Source organism: Heptranchias perlo, chromosome 19, assembly GCF_035084215.1.
Source record: "Heptranchias perlo isolate sHepPer1 chromosome 19, sHepPer1.hap1, whole genome shotgun sequence".
In the NCBI taxonomy this organism is placed as follows: Eukaryota; Metazoa; Chordata; class Chondrichthyes; order Hexanchiformes; family Hexanchidae; genus Heptranchias; species Heptranchias perlo.
In genome coordinates this window covers 43,024,908-43,043,471 of record NC_090343.1, presented here as the reverse complement: position 1 = coordinate 43,043,471, position 18,564 = coordinate 43,024,908, and the positions used below count along the sequence as shown (strand labels likewise).

The 18,564-nt window shown below is 43.8% G+C and overlaps 1 protein-coding gene across 1 annotated transcript in view; it reads right to left on the bottom strand.

Moving 5' to 3' along the window:
• LOC137335326 (cadherin-22-like) overlaps nucleotides 1-18,564 on the bottom strand; it is a 342,572-nt gene that overhangs the window by 249,964 nt on the left and 74,044 nt on the right. The window contains exons 3-4 of the mRNA XM_068000646.1: nucleotides 11,788-11,955; nucleotides 4,120-4,307 (exon numbers count right to left, since the gene is read on the bottom strand). Coding sequence (XP_067856747.1) covers nucleotides 4,120-4,307; nucleotides 11,788-11,955 — 356 coding nt within the window. The remainder of the gene's footprint in view (nucleotides 1-4,119; nucleotides 4,308-11,787; nucleotides 11,956-18,564) is intronic.

Here is an 18,564-nt window from a genome sequence, read left to right as displayed (position 1 = left end):
GTAGATTCAATTCTCATTCAGGGACTTAAGCACATAATCTAGGCTGACAGTGAACGGCAGTACATACATAGGAATTAAGAACAGGAGCAGGCCATTCGGCCCCTCGAGCCTGCTCTGCCATCTGATAAGATCATGGCTGATTTGATTGTGACCTCAACTCCTGTCTACCTACTATATCCTTTGACTCCCTTGTTAATCAGGAATCTATCTAACTCAGCCTTAAAAATATTCAATGACCCTGCCTCCACCGCTCTCTGGGGAAGGGAGTTCCACAGACTCACGACCCTCAGAGAGAAAAAATTTCTCCTCATCTCTGTCTTAAATGGGAGACCACCTATTTTTAAACTATGGCCCCTAGTTCTAGTCTCTCCCACAAGGGGAAACAACCTCTCAACATCTACCCCTTCAAGTCACCCCAGGATCTTATATGTTTCATTAAGATCACCTCTCATTCTTCTAAACTCCAGTGTTTATAGGCCCAACTTGTCCAACCTTTCCTAAGACAACCCCCTCATCCCAGGAATCAGTCGAGTGAACCTTCTCTGAACCACCTCCAAAGCAATTATATCCTTTCTTAAATAAGGAGACCAAGACTGCACACAGTATTCTAGATGTGGTCTCACCAATGCCCTGTACAACTGTAGCAAAACATCTCTACTTTTATATTCCATTCCCCTTGCAATAAATGACAACATTCCACTTGCCTTCCTCATCACATTTTCCCACATTATACTCCATCTGCCAAATTTTTGACCACTCACTTAACCTGTCTATATCCCTTATGTCCTCTTCACAATTTACTTTCCTACCTACCTTTGTGTCATCAGCAAATTTAGCAACCATACATTCGGTCCCTTCATCCAAGTCATTGATATAGATTGTAAATAGTTGAGGCCCAAGCACTGATCCCTGTGGCACTCCACTCATTACATCTTGTCAACCTGAAAATGAACCATTTATGCCTACTCTCTGTTTCCTGTTAGCTAACCAATCCTTTATCCATGCTAATATGTTACCCTCTACACCATGAGCTCTTATTTTGTGTCGTAGCCTTTGATGTGGCACCTTGTCAAACGCCTTCTGGAAATCCAAGTACACCACATCCACAGGATCCCTTTTATCCACGTTGCTTGTTACTTCCTCAAAGAGCTCTAATAAATTTGTCAAACACTATTTCCCTTTCACAAAGCCATGTTGACTCTGCCTGATTGCATTGAGATTTTCTAAGTACCCTGCTATAACCTCCTTAATAATAGATTCTAGCATTTTCCTTATGACAGATGTTAAGCTAACTGGCCTGTAGTTTCCTGCTTTCTGTCTTGAATAGAGGAGTTACATTCGCTATTTTCCAATCTGATGGGACTGCTCCACAATCTGAGCCTTTTAGATGAGACATTAAACTGAGGCTCCAACTGCCCTCTCAGGAGGTTGTTAAAGATCTCACGGCATTATTTGAAGGGCAGTTCTCCCAGTGTTCCAGCCAATATTTATCCCTCAACCAACATCGCTAAAACAGATTATCTGGTCATTTTATTTCATTACTGTTTGTGGGAACTTGCTATGTGAAAATTGGCTGTCACATTTCCTACATTATAACAGTGACTACAGTTCAAAAGTACTTAATTGGCTGTAAAGCCCTTTGGGACATCCTGTGGTCGTGAAAGGTGCTATATAAATGCAAGGGCTTTCTTTTTTCTTTGTTTACATAAAAAAGTCATGCTTAGAAATATATTCCTTTTAGCCAGTTACTAATCCATCTCAGATTTTCGATCTGAGAGACCCACCAGACTGCTCCAATGATGTCACTGATGGGGAGGAGTTAGATGTGTCCCAAAAGCAGTTCCATTCATTGCAATAGGAGCAGTGATTTCAGAAAGGCCTGGGATCTATTGCAAATATTTCAGACCCCAAAGTATCAATGTGATCAAGCAGTTGCCCATTTTTCTGTGGTTAAGCTGCTCTGGAGCACCTCGCAGTTCAGTCCAAAGCTGCAGCCCCATCAAAATGGGCGGAGTTGCTCTGAGATGTAAACTTGAGCTCATCCAAAACTCTGCTACCCGTATCCTAACTCACACCAAGTTCTGCTCACCCATCACCCAGTGCTTGCTGACCTATATTAGCTGCCGGTCCGGCAATGCCTCGATTTAAAAATTTTAAAATCCCTCCCTCATTATACGGCCACCCTTTGGTCATGTAACTTGAGTGCTGTAGGTATCAGCTGTGGCTCAGTTGGTAGCACTCTTGCCTTGGAATCAGGAGGTTATGAATTCAAATCCCACTCCAGGGACTTAAGCACATAAATTCTAGGCTGACACTCCAGTGCAGTACTGAAGGAGTGCTGCACTGTCAGCGATCCTGTCTTTCAAATGAGACATTAAACAAAGTTGCTGCATTATAACAGTGATTATACTTCATTGTGATGTTCTGAGGTTGTCAAAGGCACCATATAAAAGCAAGTCTTTCTTCATTATAGTAAGGTTTTCCTTTGCAAATTTAACCTGCAGACGAGACTCAAGATTTTTCTTTAACCAAGTCACGTACAACAGACAGACTTTTATGTTCATCATGTGCTGAAATGGCATGATAGAGAGGGATAATCAATCACATCCCCGCCAACCTGGAAAACCAGCAGAAAATGACCAATGGCTTCCAAAAAGCTATGATGTGGAGATGCCGGTAATGGACTGGGATGGACAAATGTAAAGAATCTTACAACACCAGGTTATAGTCCAACAGTTTTATTTTAACCTGGCGTTGTAAGATTCCTTCCAAAAAGCTGACCACTCGAAAACAGCCCTTAATGTAGGCTTAATGGACAATAAGACAAGGGGTTACACTGAAAGTGCAGCGGGACACCGCGAGTCACCACTTCAGCTGCAGGTTAACCAGGATTCCATCACTTTTATTGCAGGGGAAAGAACCTAAAGTACAACAACAACTTGCGACTATATAGCATCTTTAACAGAAAAACATCAGAAGTTCACAGAAGTGTATTTTGCAGCACTTGCATTTAGAAATTACTGAAAGGGGATGTGAGTTCTGAAGGCAGGGGACTGAAAACTCTGAATTTTGACACTTTATTTGCTCCATTTTTAAAATCTATTTTACAATTTTAAAAGGGCTGCAGGAACAGAGAGACCTGGGGGTTCACGTACACAAATCTTTGAAGGTGTCAGGACAAGATGTGTGTTTATTGAGAGGAGCAAAAGTCTTCTTGATGACTTTACGAGGGTGACAGTGAACTTTTATAAATGTAACTTCAGGATAGGCCTGTGCTTGAAGGGGGAAACGCCCAAAACTAATCTGCAAAAATATTATTTCAGTGGGCAAGTGGTCAATCTATGGAACAGGTTCCCAAGGGAGATGGTGGAAGTATTAGTGCTGATTCATTCAAATGCAAACTAGATAGATTTCTTTCAGAAAACAACATTTTGGGATACAGTATATGAGTCATTTGAGACATGGCATGTGGTAATTGTAATTTGCTTGGGAGGATCAGGTGACTTTGGACCTATGACTCCCAAAGCTCTCCACCACTGGGAGTTTTCCTTGTGTCATATTTGGGTCTATTGTGGACTAATTAATAGAGATTGGTTGCAATGATTAGTCAATACCTCCTTTATGCGATTACCAGGATGGTAGAAGATGAGCTCGATGGACCTTGGCCTATTTCAGTCCAGCAGTTCCTATATTCTCAGGTGTACATGTCCATCTTTCAGTGTTTTTGCTCTATGCTGTTACACTGCAATTACTTGAGCAGTGTGGCGTCTGGTTTGAATGTCACATACTAATGCTGCAAAATATTGGAGGCAGCTCCTACTTTCACTTAGAGTAATTATATTAAGATTAAAAAAATGGATATCATGTATTTATAATGTGAGCTCAGTCATTATTTCAAATCAGCTACATTTTTTTTTATTGTACTTGGAGACAGATCCTGCCAGCTACCTTTATGTGTTGAACCCACCATTAACTGAATCATTTCCAACCTGCAAAGTCAAAGGAAGATCTGAATTGGCCTCTTGCAGCTCACTCGCCGGATGAAGCAAGTTCGGTGTAGAAAGGGATCAGCCCTCAGACTAGAGAGGAGCTCCTGGGCTCTGGTTGGGCAGCGCTCACCTTTCTCAGGATGATGATCCCTTCCTGTGCCTCCGAGTCTGTGATGACGCTGAACCTATTGGAGCCATCCTCCTCTTTCAGTGTGTAGGTCATCTCAGAGTTTTGGCCCAAGTCAACGTCTTCGGCCTTCACCCTCCCCACCGTTGTTCCAACGGCTGCCGACTCGAGCATACTCAGCTGGTACAGCTCTGCAAAAGAAATCAGAGCATTTATAGAAATTGACCTGTTCTATACGACATCACCCGTGGCTCCCCCCCCCTCATGCCGTCGGAGACTCTTAGCTGAAAGGGCAGGCTGGCAGCACGCTCCTTAGCTTCTCCCAATGCTAATCAAGTACAACAACTTGCATTTATATAGCGTCTTTAATGCAGCAAAATGTCCCAAGGCGCTTCACAGGAGCGTAATAAGACAAAAGCTGAAACCAAGCCAAAGAAAGAGACATTATGATAGGTGACCAAAAGCCTGGCCAAATAGGTAGGTTTTCAGGAGCACCATAAAGGAGGTAGAGAGGCAGAGGGGTTTAGGGAGGGAATTCCAGAGCTTAGGGCCTAGACGGCTGAAGGCACGGCCTCCAATGGTGGGCAAAGGAAGTGGGGGATGCACAAGAGGGCAGAGACGGAGGAACGCAGAGTTCTCAAAGGGTTGTAGGGATGGAGGAGATTACAAAGATAAGGAGGGGTAATTGGAAGGAGCTTTAGCGGCTGACAGATCTGTTAGCCACCACCTTTACACAGAGCGTGATCAACAAGTGGAACGGGTTGCTAGAAAGACGAGTTGAGTCACTTGAAAAAACAACTGGATACTGGAGGGAGATGACGGTAGAGTTGATATTTTGAAGGATGAGATCAATTGGGCTGAAAAGCTTTCTTCATCTGAATCTATCTTGTAGTTTGGAGTGACTCAGGATGGTTTTCATGTTTGTTCCTCCATTAATACCTGGTTACCATCAGGAAATGGGCATGTCTTACCATTCTCATCTGCAGCACATTGTTTCAATGTAATTGCCATCAGCTGGAAACTGCTAATCCCAGCATAATAAATTACATGATCTGGTAGAACTGCCTGTCTGGGGCAGGCATGATGGACCAACTGGTCGTTTCATTTACCCGTCATTTTCGTTTGAGTGGAATTGCCAATTAGTGCCAGATTAGGGACAGTTTTGCGCTTTCGGTCCATGCCAGCAGGGAATTAGATTAAAACTGTCCAAATTCACCTCACAGTGACCCTAACAGCCAGAGGAGACTTTCATCTGATCATTCTGGGCTAGATTCCAATTCAGGTCCCAGAGGTGAAGGCCTAGTGTCTAACCCACTGCACCACCCAGGACCTGTAAAATGCATTGCAACGGTTTCAATCCAATTCCTGGTAGTCCACAGTTTAGAACCACAGCTAGCAACAAAGCCCTAAAATACATGCAGGCAGCCATGAGTTTTAACAGCAGCTGTCCAGACAGGATGTGAATTCTAATTCTGGCTTTTAGAAAAAACATTTCAAGAAACTTGACAGGTATTTCTACATTGAAATTTATGTTGTTTCTCATTATATCTACATTTATTCTACATCTTGATTCAATATCTCATCCAACAGAGAGTGTCTTCAGCAGCAGACCAATCTGTTACTGGGTGACAGTATTCAGCAACAGCAGAGAATTCAATGAAGCTGAATCCTGATTCCATCAGGTCAAAAACGAACTAATAGGAAGCAGGTCACATTGATTGCTCCTAAATGATACTGCAAATCTCTGTGAAAATACACATATTTACACATGGACATTTTACCAATAGAGGTTGTAGTGCTCTCCAGCGGGTATATCCACTGCCTGACACTGAGCCATATAAACCAGAGTGCTCACAGGGTTAATCCCCAATCCGTACGTTTATTGATCTCACTCAGCATGGCTATAGAGTCGCCACAATTGATTTCAGTCTGCCAGGGAGAAAACAATCAGCCAGATTTCCTGCTATTGAGCCCTATCCCTTGATCCCTGCTGGAAATTGCACATGTATAGAGATGAGGTGATGATGAGATCTAGTTCAGCTGTGATGGCGCCACTGGTGGAATAGCCAGTCAATGCCCAACGTCTGGGGTCACACGGGAGGAACGGCCCCAATCGGATGAGGTGCCGGATGGCTGCCAGCATTGGTAGAACCATATGCTAGCACCAACCAGAACAGAAGACTAGAAAATGAACTTTAGGCAGGGTTTCAACTAACAGTGCTCTAACCCATCTGCTAGATATGTTGCTTCCTGGCTATTAGAAATTGGTCTTTTCACACAGCTATAAAATCAATAATAATTTACAGATTGAGAGCAGAACATGGTCAACCAAACCTTCAAAGAAATGGCGCGGTTGACTCCATTTCGTATATCATACGTTGAAATAATTTATGAGGAGATCAATAGAAATTCAAAGTTCCTAGTTTAATTATAGGGAACTCCAAGAAAATGATTAGACTGAAAAGCACTCTCTGCAAAAGTCTATAGTAACAAACACTCTAGGAGAATGAGTGGCTATAGACCTTTAACCTCATGCCCTTGGAGAAATAAGTGTCAATCAGGGCCAATCGGCCTGGGCTTCTAAAAGACAGGTCGAGCTCGGCCAACCTTATAGAATTTTTTGAAGTCGTTTAGTAGGTGTGGTTAATGAGGATTTTCAAAAAGCATTAAGTAAGATATCTTACACAAAGACTTGTGGCACAAGGAACATAGATCAGGATTGGGATTATCAGAGTTGCCTGAAGTGGGGCTCACTGCATGTACAAGGGGTTGACGGTGTGTGTACAAGCGGGGTTGACGGTGTGTGTATTACATAGAATGTACAGCATAGAAACAGGCCATTCGACCCATCAGGTCCATGTCGGCGTTTATTCTCCACACGAGCCTCCTGTCTCCATACTTCATTTAACCCCATCAGCAAATCCTTCTATTCCTTTCTCCCTCATGTGTTTATCCAGCTTCCCCTTAAATGCATCTACGCTATTCGCCTCAACTACTCCTTGTGGTAACGAGTTCCGCATTCCAACCACTCTCCGGATAAAGAAGTTTCTCCTGAATTCCCTATTGGATTTATTAGTGACTATCTTATATTTATGGCCTCCAGCTCTGGTCTCCCCGGCAAGTGGAAATATCTTCTCTACATCTACCCTATCAAACCCTTTCATAATCTTAAAGACCTCTATCAGGTCTCCGTTCAGTCTTCTCTTTTCTAGATAAAAGAGCCCCAGGCTGTTCAATCTTAACTGATAGGTATAACCTCTCAGTTCTAGTATCATCCTAGTAAATCTCTTTTGCACCTACTCCAGTGCCTCTATATCCTTTTTCTAATGTGGAGACCAGAACTGTACATACTACTTCAAGTGTGGTCTACAGGTTTGGTACAGGTTTATCATAACTTCTCTGATTTTCAATTCTATCCCTCTAGAAATGAACCCCAGTGCTTGGTTTGCTTTTTTTATGACCTTATTAATCTGCGTCGCTGCTTTTAGTGACTTGTATATCTGTACCCCCAAATCCCTCTGCTCCTCTACCCCATTTAGACTCTTATTATCCAAGCAGTATATGGGCCCCCTTATTCCTCCTACCAAAATGTAATACCTGACACTTATCTATAACGAAATTCATTTGCCAAATTACATGCCCATTCTGCAAGTTTATTATTGTCTTCCTGTATTTTATCGCAGTCTTCCTCGGTATTAACTATACCCCCTCCAATTTGGTGTCGTCCACAAATTTTGAAATTGTACTTCTGATTCCAAATCGTTTATGTAAATGGTGAACAACACCAGCACCAATCGTTGGAACACCACTTCCTACCTTTTGCCAGTCTGAGTAACTACCTTTAACCCCTACTCTGTTTTCTGTTTTGTAGCCAGCTTGCTATCCACTCTGCTACTTGTCCCCTGACTCCACATGCTCTGACCTTAGTCATGAGTCTACTATCTGATACCTTATCGAAGGCCTTTTGAAAATCCAAATATACTACATCTACTACATTACCCTTGTTTACCCTTTCTGTTACTTCTTCAAAGAATTCAATAAGGTTGGTCAAGCATGACTTTCCCTTTTGAAATCCATGCGGACTATTCATTATTAGATTTTCAGTTTCTAGATATTTTTCTATTACATCTTTGAGTAAAGATTCCATTATGTTTCCTACCACCGATGTTATGCTATTTGGTCTATAGTTCACTGGACTGGTTCTCTCTCTCTTTCTAAATATAGGAATAATATTAGCTGTCCGCCAGACCTCTGGCACTCTTCCCTTTTCTAACAATTTTTTATATATATGTAATGGTGTCTCTGCTATCTCTTCCCAAACTTTTTTAATATGCGCGGATGCAATCCATCTTGACCAGAGGGGTCTTATCCTCTCTAAGTTTGATTAGTTTATCAATTATCTCCCCCCCCCTTTCTATCTTAAATGTTTTTATATCTTTTTTGATCTCTTCTTCTAATGTCATGCCCACCTTGTTAGTCTCCCTGGTAAATACTGAGACAAAGTTAAGATTCAATATTTCTGCTATTTCACTGCCATTACCTGTGAGTTTATCACATGTATCCCTTAGTGGCCCTATCCCTATTCTGATTTATCTTTTGGTATTTATGTGTCTGTAGAATACTTCACTATTTCTTTTTATAATCCTTGATAATTTAATTTTGTAGTTTCTCTTTGCATTCCTAATTGTTTTTTTAACTTCTTTCCTAACCTTTTCGTATTCCCTTTTGTCATCCTCTCCTTTGTTGTCTGTGTACTCAGTGTATACATTTTTCTTTAGTTTCAATTTGCCCTTATTTCTTTATTCATCCATGGTGTATCATTCCTGGTGAGTTTGTTCTTGCTTTTTATTGTCATATATATTTCACCTGGACTCTATTGATCACCATTTTAAATGTTTCTCACTGCTGTTCTGTTTCTTTGTTTCTCAGTAAATTTTTCCAGTTTATTTTCCTAGTTCCTTTCTCATCCCGTGAAAATCAACTTTTTTTCCCCAATTTATTACTTTGGACTTTGTCTTGCTTGTAATCTTCTCAATCTTTATCTTTAGCCTTATTATGCTGTGATCGCTGTTGCCTAAATGTGCTCCTACATTTAATTCCCTTATCTGTTCTGGTTCATTTCCCATTATTACATCCAGCAGTGCTTCTTCTCTTGTTGGGCTTTTTACATACTGGGAAAGAATGGAGTTCTATACACATTGTAAAAACTCCGTTCCCTGTAACCCTTTACCTAACTCTTAATGTAGACTTAGATTGACAGTTTCTGTAGAAGTGGGGTTGACGGTGTGCGCGTGCAGAAGTGGGGTTGACGGTGTGTACATAGTACGGCAAAGACAGACTCTATAGAAGAGGTGAATTCTGCTCCAAGCTCAATATCTCAAAAGATGGCTCTGGTAAGCTCAGATTTTGTCTGATCTTGAATTGTTGAGCTTTGCATTCCACAGAACGACAGTGCAGTGGAGATCCAGTGCTGATCGTAATTTTGTGGAAATCGCACAGTTGGAAGGAACCCAATTACATAAAACAAACGTTACTTATCAAATTTTTTACGTGTGAAATTTGTGCTCTTTAGGCAGTTAGATGTAGAGGAAAGCAATTCCAGATCAGCTACAGCACAGCTCGATGTAGAGCAAAGCAATTCCAGATCAGGTATAGCTAAGTTAGATCTAAAGTAAAGCCGCCTTCTGCTCTGTCCCAACGGTGTGCCTCAATCTTAACCTCAGAAGAACCCCAGTGTAAAAGTGTGCCATTGTTCCCGTTCTCCACACCAGCTATCCTGTGGCCTCTCTGAGTGAGATTACTAATTCAGTCTCAATTTGTATTGTAGTTCTGTCATGTAGGCCTTTGAGAACTTGGATTGAGAAAGCCCAAACCCATTTCCAGTCAATAAAGGATAAAGACTTGCCCTGTTTTCTGTGTATGACAGCATCGTAAACCTGTTTCTTTTGGACTGCATTTACAATGTCACTGCACACAGAGACCAGCATCATGCTTCCCTCAGAGAGAAGAGGCTTTCATGCATCAGTCTGGACTAGATTTGAAACCAGGCACCAGAGATTTCAACTTTTAAAACAAAACATAATCCTCACTTTTCAAAGGTCCAGTTAAATGTAGCAGATCCCAAATACTGAAGCCCTTAACAACAACAACTTGCATTTATAGAGCACCTTTAACATAGTAAAACGTCCCAAGGCGTTTCACAGGAGCATTGTCAAACACGATTTGATACCGAGCCACATAAGCAGATATTAGGACAGGTGACCAAAGCTTGGTCAAAGAGGTAGGTTTTAAGGAGAGTCTTAAAGGAGGAGAGAGAGGCAGAGAGGTTTAAGGGGAGATTTCCAGAGTTTAGGGCCTAGGCAGGTGAATGCAAGGCCGTCAATGGTGGGGTGAAGAAAACCCATCATTATTAATTCTACGTTTGCGGGTGACCTCAGGTCATGAGCGATGAAATTATGGTTGAGTTAGGCAAAGTTTTATATTCTCCAAAACGACAGATTGGCACACAAGTCACCTGTGATTTGACTCTGATTTATTTCAGTTTTACTTTTGCTGCTGATAGGACAACGGGGTGAGCAATTTCTAATCTGCTGGCTTCATATCCAGATGCCGAGCAGGTTTTTACTGCAGTCAATTTAAAATCTTAACATCGTACCAGTGCACAATTTACAGCCCCAATTTGCAAAGTCGTAAAAATCTGCATGAAAGTGCAATGTATATTGAGCGGCAGGACATGGATTTGTGCCTGTAACTTGTTCTATCGAGTAGGAACTGACTTGAAACAAAATGCTGGCATGAAAACACGGGAGCGCATCCTGGGTGTGCTCCTCCTGGTGGCCAGAGAGAGGACAGCGGTAGCAAAGGACGCATACACAAATCGTTGAAAGTGGCAGGACACGTCGATAAGACTGTAAACAAAAAGCATGCGGGATCCTTGGCTTCACAAATAGAGGCATGGAGTATGAAAGCAAACCTTGAAAAACCACTGGTTAGGCCTCAGTTGGAGTATTGTGTCCAATTCTGGGAACTACACTGTAGGAAGGATGTCAAGGCCTTGGGGAGACCACAGAGGAGATTTACCAGAATGGTACCAGGGATGAGGGACTTCAGTTATGTGGAGAGACTGGAGAAACTTGGATTGTTCAAAATTATGAAGGGTCTTGATAGAGTAGATAGGAAAAAACTGTTTCCACTGGCAGGAGGGTCGGTAACCAGAGAACCCAGATTTAAGATAATTGGAAAAAGAACCAGAGGGGAGATGAGAAATTGTTTTATGCAGCGAGTTGTTATGATCTGGAATGCACTGCCTGAATGTGTGATGGAAGCAGATTCAATAGTAACTTTCAAAAGGGAATTGGATAAATACTTGAAAAGAAAAAAAATTGCAGGGCTATGGGGAAAGAGCAGGGGAGTGGGACTAAGTGGATAATTCCTTCAAAGAGCCGGCACAGGCATGATGGGCCGAATTGCCTCCTGTGCTGTACGATTCTATGACTGAGGCACGTTCCCTGTCTGTTTCTTCCAATTGGCAGAAATTTTTGGGCAGGGGGGATATCTAGAGGGGAGGAAAGGGAAAAATACAACAACATCTGTTTATACATTTCCTGGAAATTCTCTCCACACCACAGCGTTTACATCCCTTTGTCATTGCTAAGAGAGATGATATCTTACTCTGGTTGAATCGAGGAGGGTTATCATTGATATCTGTGATGGTGATGGTGACGGTAGTCGATCCAGACAATCCACCCAGCTGTCCTGCCATGTCCTTGGCCTGAATCACCAAGACATAGTGGTCCTTCTTCTCACGGTCCAAGTTTGCTACAGCTGTTCGGATTATTCCTGCACAAAGCACAGAGAAGAAAAAGGATAAATTGCCTACCTTGTAATGTCTTCATTCTTCAAATGATAGGTATCTTTCACTCAATATAGAAACTTAGCCCAGCTTGGTTCTGGGAAATGTATCAGGACACTTACATTTTCTTTTTGTTGTGACATTAGACTGGGTGAATTCACATAAACTCCTATTGCCATGCCGTATAAAGCAACAGGACCTGCACAATAGCACTCTGCGAGGTAGGCAATCTATCTATCCTGCTCATCTGAACATCCTTCACTCACCACAGGAGTCATACCAAAACAGCATGGAATCTGGGAAGAGGGAGCTTCTTGTTGAGAAGATCCAATCCAGGAGAAATCATTGTTTTGTTTATTTGTCCATTTGCCAAACTTGAACAGTAGTGTTTAGTAAACATTTAGCTACTTTGCAAACATTGTCAATCGAGACCTGACTAAGTGATGTCCAGCAAGTGGCTGTGGAGTGGAATGGCCCAAACCTGGGCCTCTAGCTTTCTTCCCAGGCAGACAATAGCAGTGAAGGTGGTGTGTTACCAACATCATGCTAACTGCTGTCCTAGATTTGCCAAGGAGATTTTTTTTTGTGCCATAAAACAGAAATAGCTGCTTAGAATTCCTAAATTCCTAGATTTTGTGAACTTCAAAATCAGCACTCATTAAACATCAACACAATGAAACGCACAGAACAACTTGGTTTGATGCGCCGGCAGATAAAATGAGCCAAGAACAATTCCCTGATTTAAATGGGACTGGGAAAGTAGCTGGGGAAAGGCGGCTGAGACAGTCCGAAAGACAGTTTTGCCTTCATGCCAAATCAAACAGGGCAGATGTACAACCATAACTCTGTCCTAATCGGAGCGATTTTTCAGAGATTGTGCGAGTTTAACCCTCAGTTGCAGAGGTGTGTGGAGCTTGGTGATATTCAGATAGGAATAAATTTGGAAATGCACCTCAAATGGCAGAATGTCTCTGCACCATCACCTTTGCACCCGAAGGTTAGTTTCAATTTCCTTTGTGGGCTACAAGTGATTGGATATATCAGTGAAACATTTTTTAACCTTCATTGCTTTTTTGGAGAGACAGTGTGTGCGTTCAGTATAAAGGATGACTGTATTATGTTCAGGTCAGGGATGATACAGGTTTGATAGGATACATAACCCTGACTGACTGCTTCAATGGTTACTATAATTCAGTAATACCCTTCTCTTTACTCACACACACACACACACACACACACACACACAATCTCATACATACCTCACTTGCATGCACACACACACTCACACACCTTCCATTTCCCATTCATTCGATCTTGCTGAGAATGGCAAATTAGTGCCAATTATTTCAGAGCATGTGAACCCTGAAGTCCGACTGAAAACATGACTGATGCTAGGATTTAGCTGCTCAAACTCAGTAATCTTAAAATGGCCCCATCCATTCAAAGTGAACCCGGGACTGAGTCATTGAATTTAAGGAGCCAGAGTCTATATCTTGTGGTTGCGCCTTGCCATTTTGTCTCAGTTGCAGTTTTTTTTAAATTGTTGTCAGTTGAAGTGGATATTCCTTGATAACTAATAAAAATATTCTTTTTTTTAATTTGTTCATGTGATGCGGGCATCACTGGCAAGGCCGGCATTTATTGCCCATACCTAATTGCCCTTGAGAAGGTGGTGGTGAGCCGCCGTCTTGAACCGCTGCAGTCCGTGTGGTGAAGGTTCTCCCACAGTGCTGTTAGGAAGGGAGTTCCAGGATTTTGACCCAGCGACGAAGAAGGAACGGCGATATATTTCCAAGTCGGAATGGTGTGTGACTTGGAGGGGAACGTGCAGCTGATGTTGTTCCCATGTACTTGCTGCCCTTGTCCTTCCAGGTGGTAGAGGTCGCGAGTTTGGAAGGTGCTATTGAAGAAGCCTTGGCGAGTTGCTGCAGTGCATCCTGTGGATGGTACACACTGCAGCCACTGTGCGCTGGTGGTGAAGGGAGTGAATGTTTAGGGTGGTGGATGGGGTGCCAATCAAGCGGGCTGCTTTATCTTGGATCGTGTCGAGCTTCTTGAGTGTTGTTGGAGCTGCACTCATCCAGGCAAGTGGAGAGTATTCCATCACACTCCTGACTTGTGCCTTGTAGATGGTGGAAAGGCTTTGGGGAGTCAGGAGGTGAGTCACTCGCTGCAGAATACCCAGCCTCTGACCTGCTCTTGTAGCCACAGTATTTATGTGGCTGGTCCAGTTAAGTTTCTGGTCAATGGTGATCCCCAGGATGTTGATGGTGGGGGATTCGGCGATGGTAATGCCATTGAATGTCAAGGGGAGGTGGTTAGACTCTCTCTTGTTGGAGATGGTCATTGCCTGGCACTTGTCTGGCGCGAATTTTACTTGCCACTTATGAGCCCAAGCCTGGATGTTGTCCAGGTCTTGCTGCATGCGGGCTTGGACTGCTTCATTATCTGAGGGGTTGCGAATGGAACTGAACACTGTGCAATCATCAGCGAACATCCCCATTTCTGACCTTATGATGGAGGGAAGGTCATTGACGAAGCAGCTGAAGATGGTTGGGCCTAGGACACTGCCCTGAGGAACTCCTGCAGCAATGTCCTGGGGCTGAGATGATTGGCCTCCAACAACCACTGCCATCTTCATTTGTGCTAGGTATGAGTTCCAGCTGCTGGAGAGTTTTCCCCCTGATTCCCATTGACTTCAATTTTACTAGGGCTCCTTGGTGCCACACTCGGTCAAATGCTGCCTTGATGTCAAGGGCAGTCACCCTCACCTCACCTCTGGAATTCAGCTTTTTTGTCCATGTTTGGACCAAGGCTGTAATGAGGTCTGGAGCAGAGTGGTCCTGGCAGAACCCAAACTGACCATCATTGAGCAGGTTATTGGTGAGTGAGTGCCGCTTGATAGCACTGTCGATGACACCTTCCATCACTTTGCTGATGATTGAGAGTAGACTGATGGGGCGGTAATTGGCCGTATTGGATTTGTCCTGCTTTTTGTGGACAGGACATACCCGGGCAATTTTCCACATTGTCGGGTAGATGCCAGTGTTTTAACTGTACTGGAACAGCTTGGCTGGAGGCGCAGCTAGTTGTGGAGCACAGGTCTTCAGCACTACAGCCGGGATATTGTCGGGGCCCATAGCCTTTGTTGTATCCAGTGCACTCAGCCGTTTCTTGATATCACGTGGAGTGAATCGAATTGGCTGAAGACTGGCTTCTGTGATGGTGGGGATATCGGGAGGAGGCCGAGATGGATCATCCACTCGGCACTTCTGGCTGAAGATGGCTGCAAACACTTCAGCCTTGCCTTTTGCACTCAGGTGCTGGACTCCGCCATCGTTGAGGATGGGGATGTTTACAAAGCCTCCTCCTCCCGTTAGTTGTTTAATTGTCCACCACCATTCACGACTGGATGTGGCAGGACTGCAGAGCTATGATCTGATCCGTTGGTTGTGGAATCGCTTAGCCCTGTCTATCGCATGTTGCTTCCGCTGTTTAGCATGCATGTAGTCCTGAGTTGTAGCTTCACCAGGTTGGCACCTCATTTTTAGGTACACCTGGTGCTGCTCCTGACATGCTCTTCTACACTCCTCATTGAACCAGGGTTGATCCCCTGGCTTGTTGGTAATGGTAGAGTGAGGAATATGCCGGGCCATGAGGTTACAGATTGTGCTGGAATACAATTCTGCTGCTGCTGATGGCCCACAGCGCCTCAAGGATGCCCAGTTTTGAGTTGCTTGATCTGTTCTGAATCTATCCCAATTAGCACGGTGGTAGTGCCACACAACACGTTGGATGGTGTCCTCAGTGCGAAGACGGGACTTCATCTCCACGAGGACTGTGCGTTGGTCACTCCTACCAATACTGTCATGGACAGATGCATTTGCGACAGGTAGATTGGTGAGGACGAGGTCAAGTAAGTTTTTCTCTCGTGTTGGTTCGCTCACCACCTGCCGCAGGCCCAGTCTGGCAGCTGTGTCCTTTAGGACTTGGCCAGCTCAGTCAGTAGTGGTGCTACCGAGCCACTCTTGGTGATGGACATTGAAGTCCCCCACCCAGAGTACATTCTGTGCCCTTGCTACCCCCAGTGCTTCCTCCAAGTGGTGTTCAACATGGAGGACTGATTCATCAGCTGAGGGAGGACGGTAGGTGGTAATCAGCAGGAGGTTTCCTTGCCCATGTTTGACCTGATGCCATGAGATTTCATGGGGTCCAGAGTCAATGTTGAGGACTCCCAGGGCCACTCCCTCCTGACTGTATATCACTGTACCACCACCTCTGGTTGGTCTGTCCTGCCGGTGGGATGGGACATACCCAGGGATGATGATGGAAGAGTCTGGGATGTTGGCTGAAAGGTATGATTCTGTGAGTAAGCTATGTCAGGCTGTTGCTTGACTAGTCTGTGGGACAGCTCTCCCAATTTTGGCACAATTTCCCAGATGTTAGTAAGGAGGACTTTGCAGGGTTGACTGGGCTTGGTTTGCCTTTCTCGTGTCTGGTGCCTAGTCGTCCGTCCGGTTTTATTCTTACTGTGACTTTTTTTAGCGAGATTTTTCCAGCAAAGTTGAACAGAGATTGTCTGCCAGCTGTCCAACTGAAAGCAACCACCTTTACTGGCAGTGTTGATTTTTTTGGCCTAATAACATGCCTCAACTCCAATTAATGCTATTGTCGTTACCTCATCTACAAAGCAGATTTGCTGATCGAAGGTATCCAGTGAGTAACTGAGCCATACAGACCAGGAAGGTCCCATGTTCAGCCCCTGATCAGTGTTAACATGGTGGTCTGAACTGTGATGGCAATGGGGGCACCACAATTGGCTTCAAAGTCTTAGGTTAGACAGGGGATGATCTCCTCGGGTTTCTGCTCCTGGCAGAAGAGTGTGTGTGTGTGTGTGTGTGTGTGTGTGTGTGTTTTACAGGACCAGGTATGGTTATGATGGTTCCCAAGATTGAATAGTGTGCCAACCTTTGCTGTCAAGGCTCGCACATGAGTAACAGCCACAGGGTGAGATACCAGAGGATACTTGGCGCCCATATAAATATACCACAGCAAAGAGTCAACGCCTTGCAGGGAGGAGAAAATTGGTGAAGAAATTAAACAAGCACACTGGGCGTGCTGCTTTGTACTCACCCTGACTTAGACTAATGCAGCGCAGAAGAAGGCCATTCGGCCCATCGTGCCTGTGCCGGCTCTTTGTCAGAGCTCTCCAATTAGTCCCACTCTCCTGCTCTTTCCCCATAGCCCTGCAAATTTTTTCTTTTCAAGTATTTATCCAATTCCCTTTTGAAAGTTACTATTGAATCTGCTTCCACCGCCCTTTTCAGGTAGTGCATTCCAGATCATAACAACTCGCTGCGTAAAAAATAAATTCTCCTCATCTCCTCCCTGGCTTCTTCATTAAAGTTAGTGAGCACAGGAACTTTACTATCGTGGAGTGGCGGTCACCATTTCAGAATGAGGTATGTTCAAATACCTCATACAGTGTGAGTCTCACTCCAAACCAGCAAAACTTGACTGGTTTCTTCATTTTCCCATTGCTCACTATTCAGCTATTATAGAATCACAGGGATTTCAGCATAGAAGGAGCCCATTCAGCCCACCGTGCCTGTGCTGGTTCTAACTCCACGTTGGAGCTATGACATGGCCATGTCAGCCATAGCTCAATGGTTGCACTCGCCTCTGAGTCAGAAAGTCGTGGGTTCAAGTCTCACCCCAGAGACTTGAGCACATAATCTAGGCTGACATTCCAGTGCAGTACTGAGGGAGTGCTGCACTGTTGGAGGTGCTATGGCATAGGGCAGGGAATTAGAAAGGACAGGGAGGTGATGGTGAGTACATTGAGAGCAGGAGGATGTTACTTCCTATAGATAGTACACACTGTGGCCACTGACGCCACCAGAAACCTTGCTGGTGCACCAATATAAAACGTACCCTGCAGACTTGACTTATTATACCTATTGTCTACGTTAATCTGACAGCTGCCTGTGTTTTGTATCAGTCTCAAGCTTATTTAAAAAAATAAGTTGACCACCATCCAGAGGCATTTCTCGATTCTTCTCTCATCGGTGGAGGAAGTGCTTTTGCAGGAAACTCTTATCTTACTGTATAATCGAGTAGCGCCCACTAAGTCCCATCTTCACTGAGGGTCCTGTCAGTGGTAATACCGGTGTGGTACCACTGCAGACAAAATTCGTCCTGATCTCGTCTCCCCACCCTCCTCCACTCTTCAGGAAGTCACTAGGACCCAGTGATGCCGACAATGCAGCGTTACTATTTTCAGCTATCGGTGGTGCTTTAAGAGAAAAAAATTGTTTGTTTCAGGGCGTACGTCATGTTGCTGAATACATTTACCAGCGTCACAAACAAAAAAAGCACAAATCTTGCTCAGTACCCACTGTGCTGGCTATCAAACTGCAGCCCAGTTATTCCCAAATGAGATAGTAAGAACCCTTTACAATCCATTTGTACCTCCAGCAAAAGAGCAGCTTAGCTCTTTTCAAAATCATTTGGATGATTTATCAAGCTCTGGCTAAAATATTTTAGTACCTTCCTGTGCTGACGGTGTATTTTCTTTTTGCCGTCCTACCTTGTTC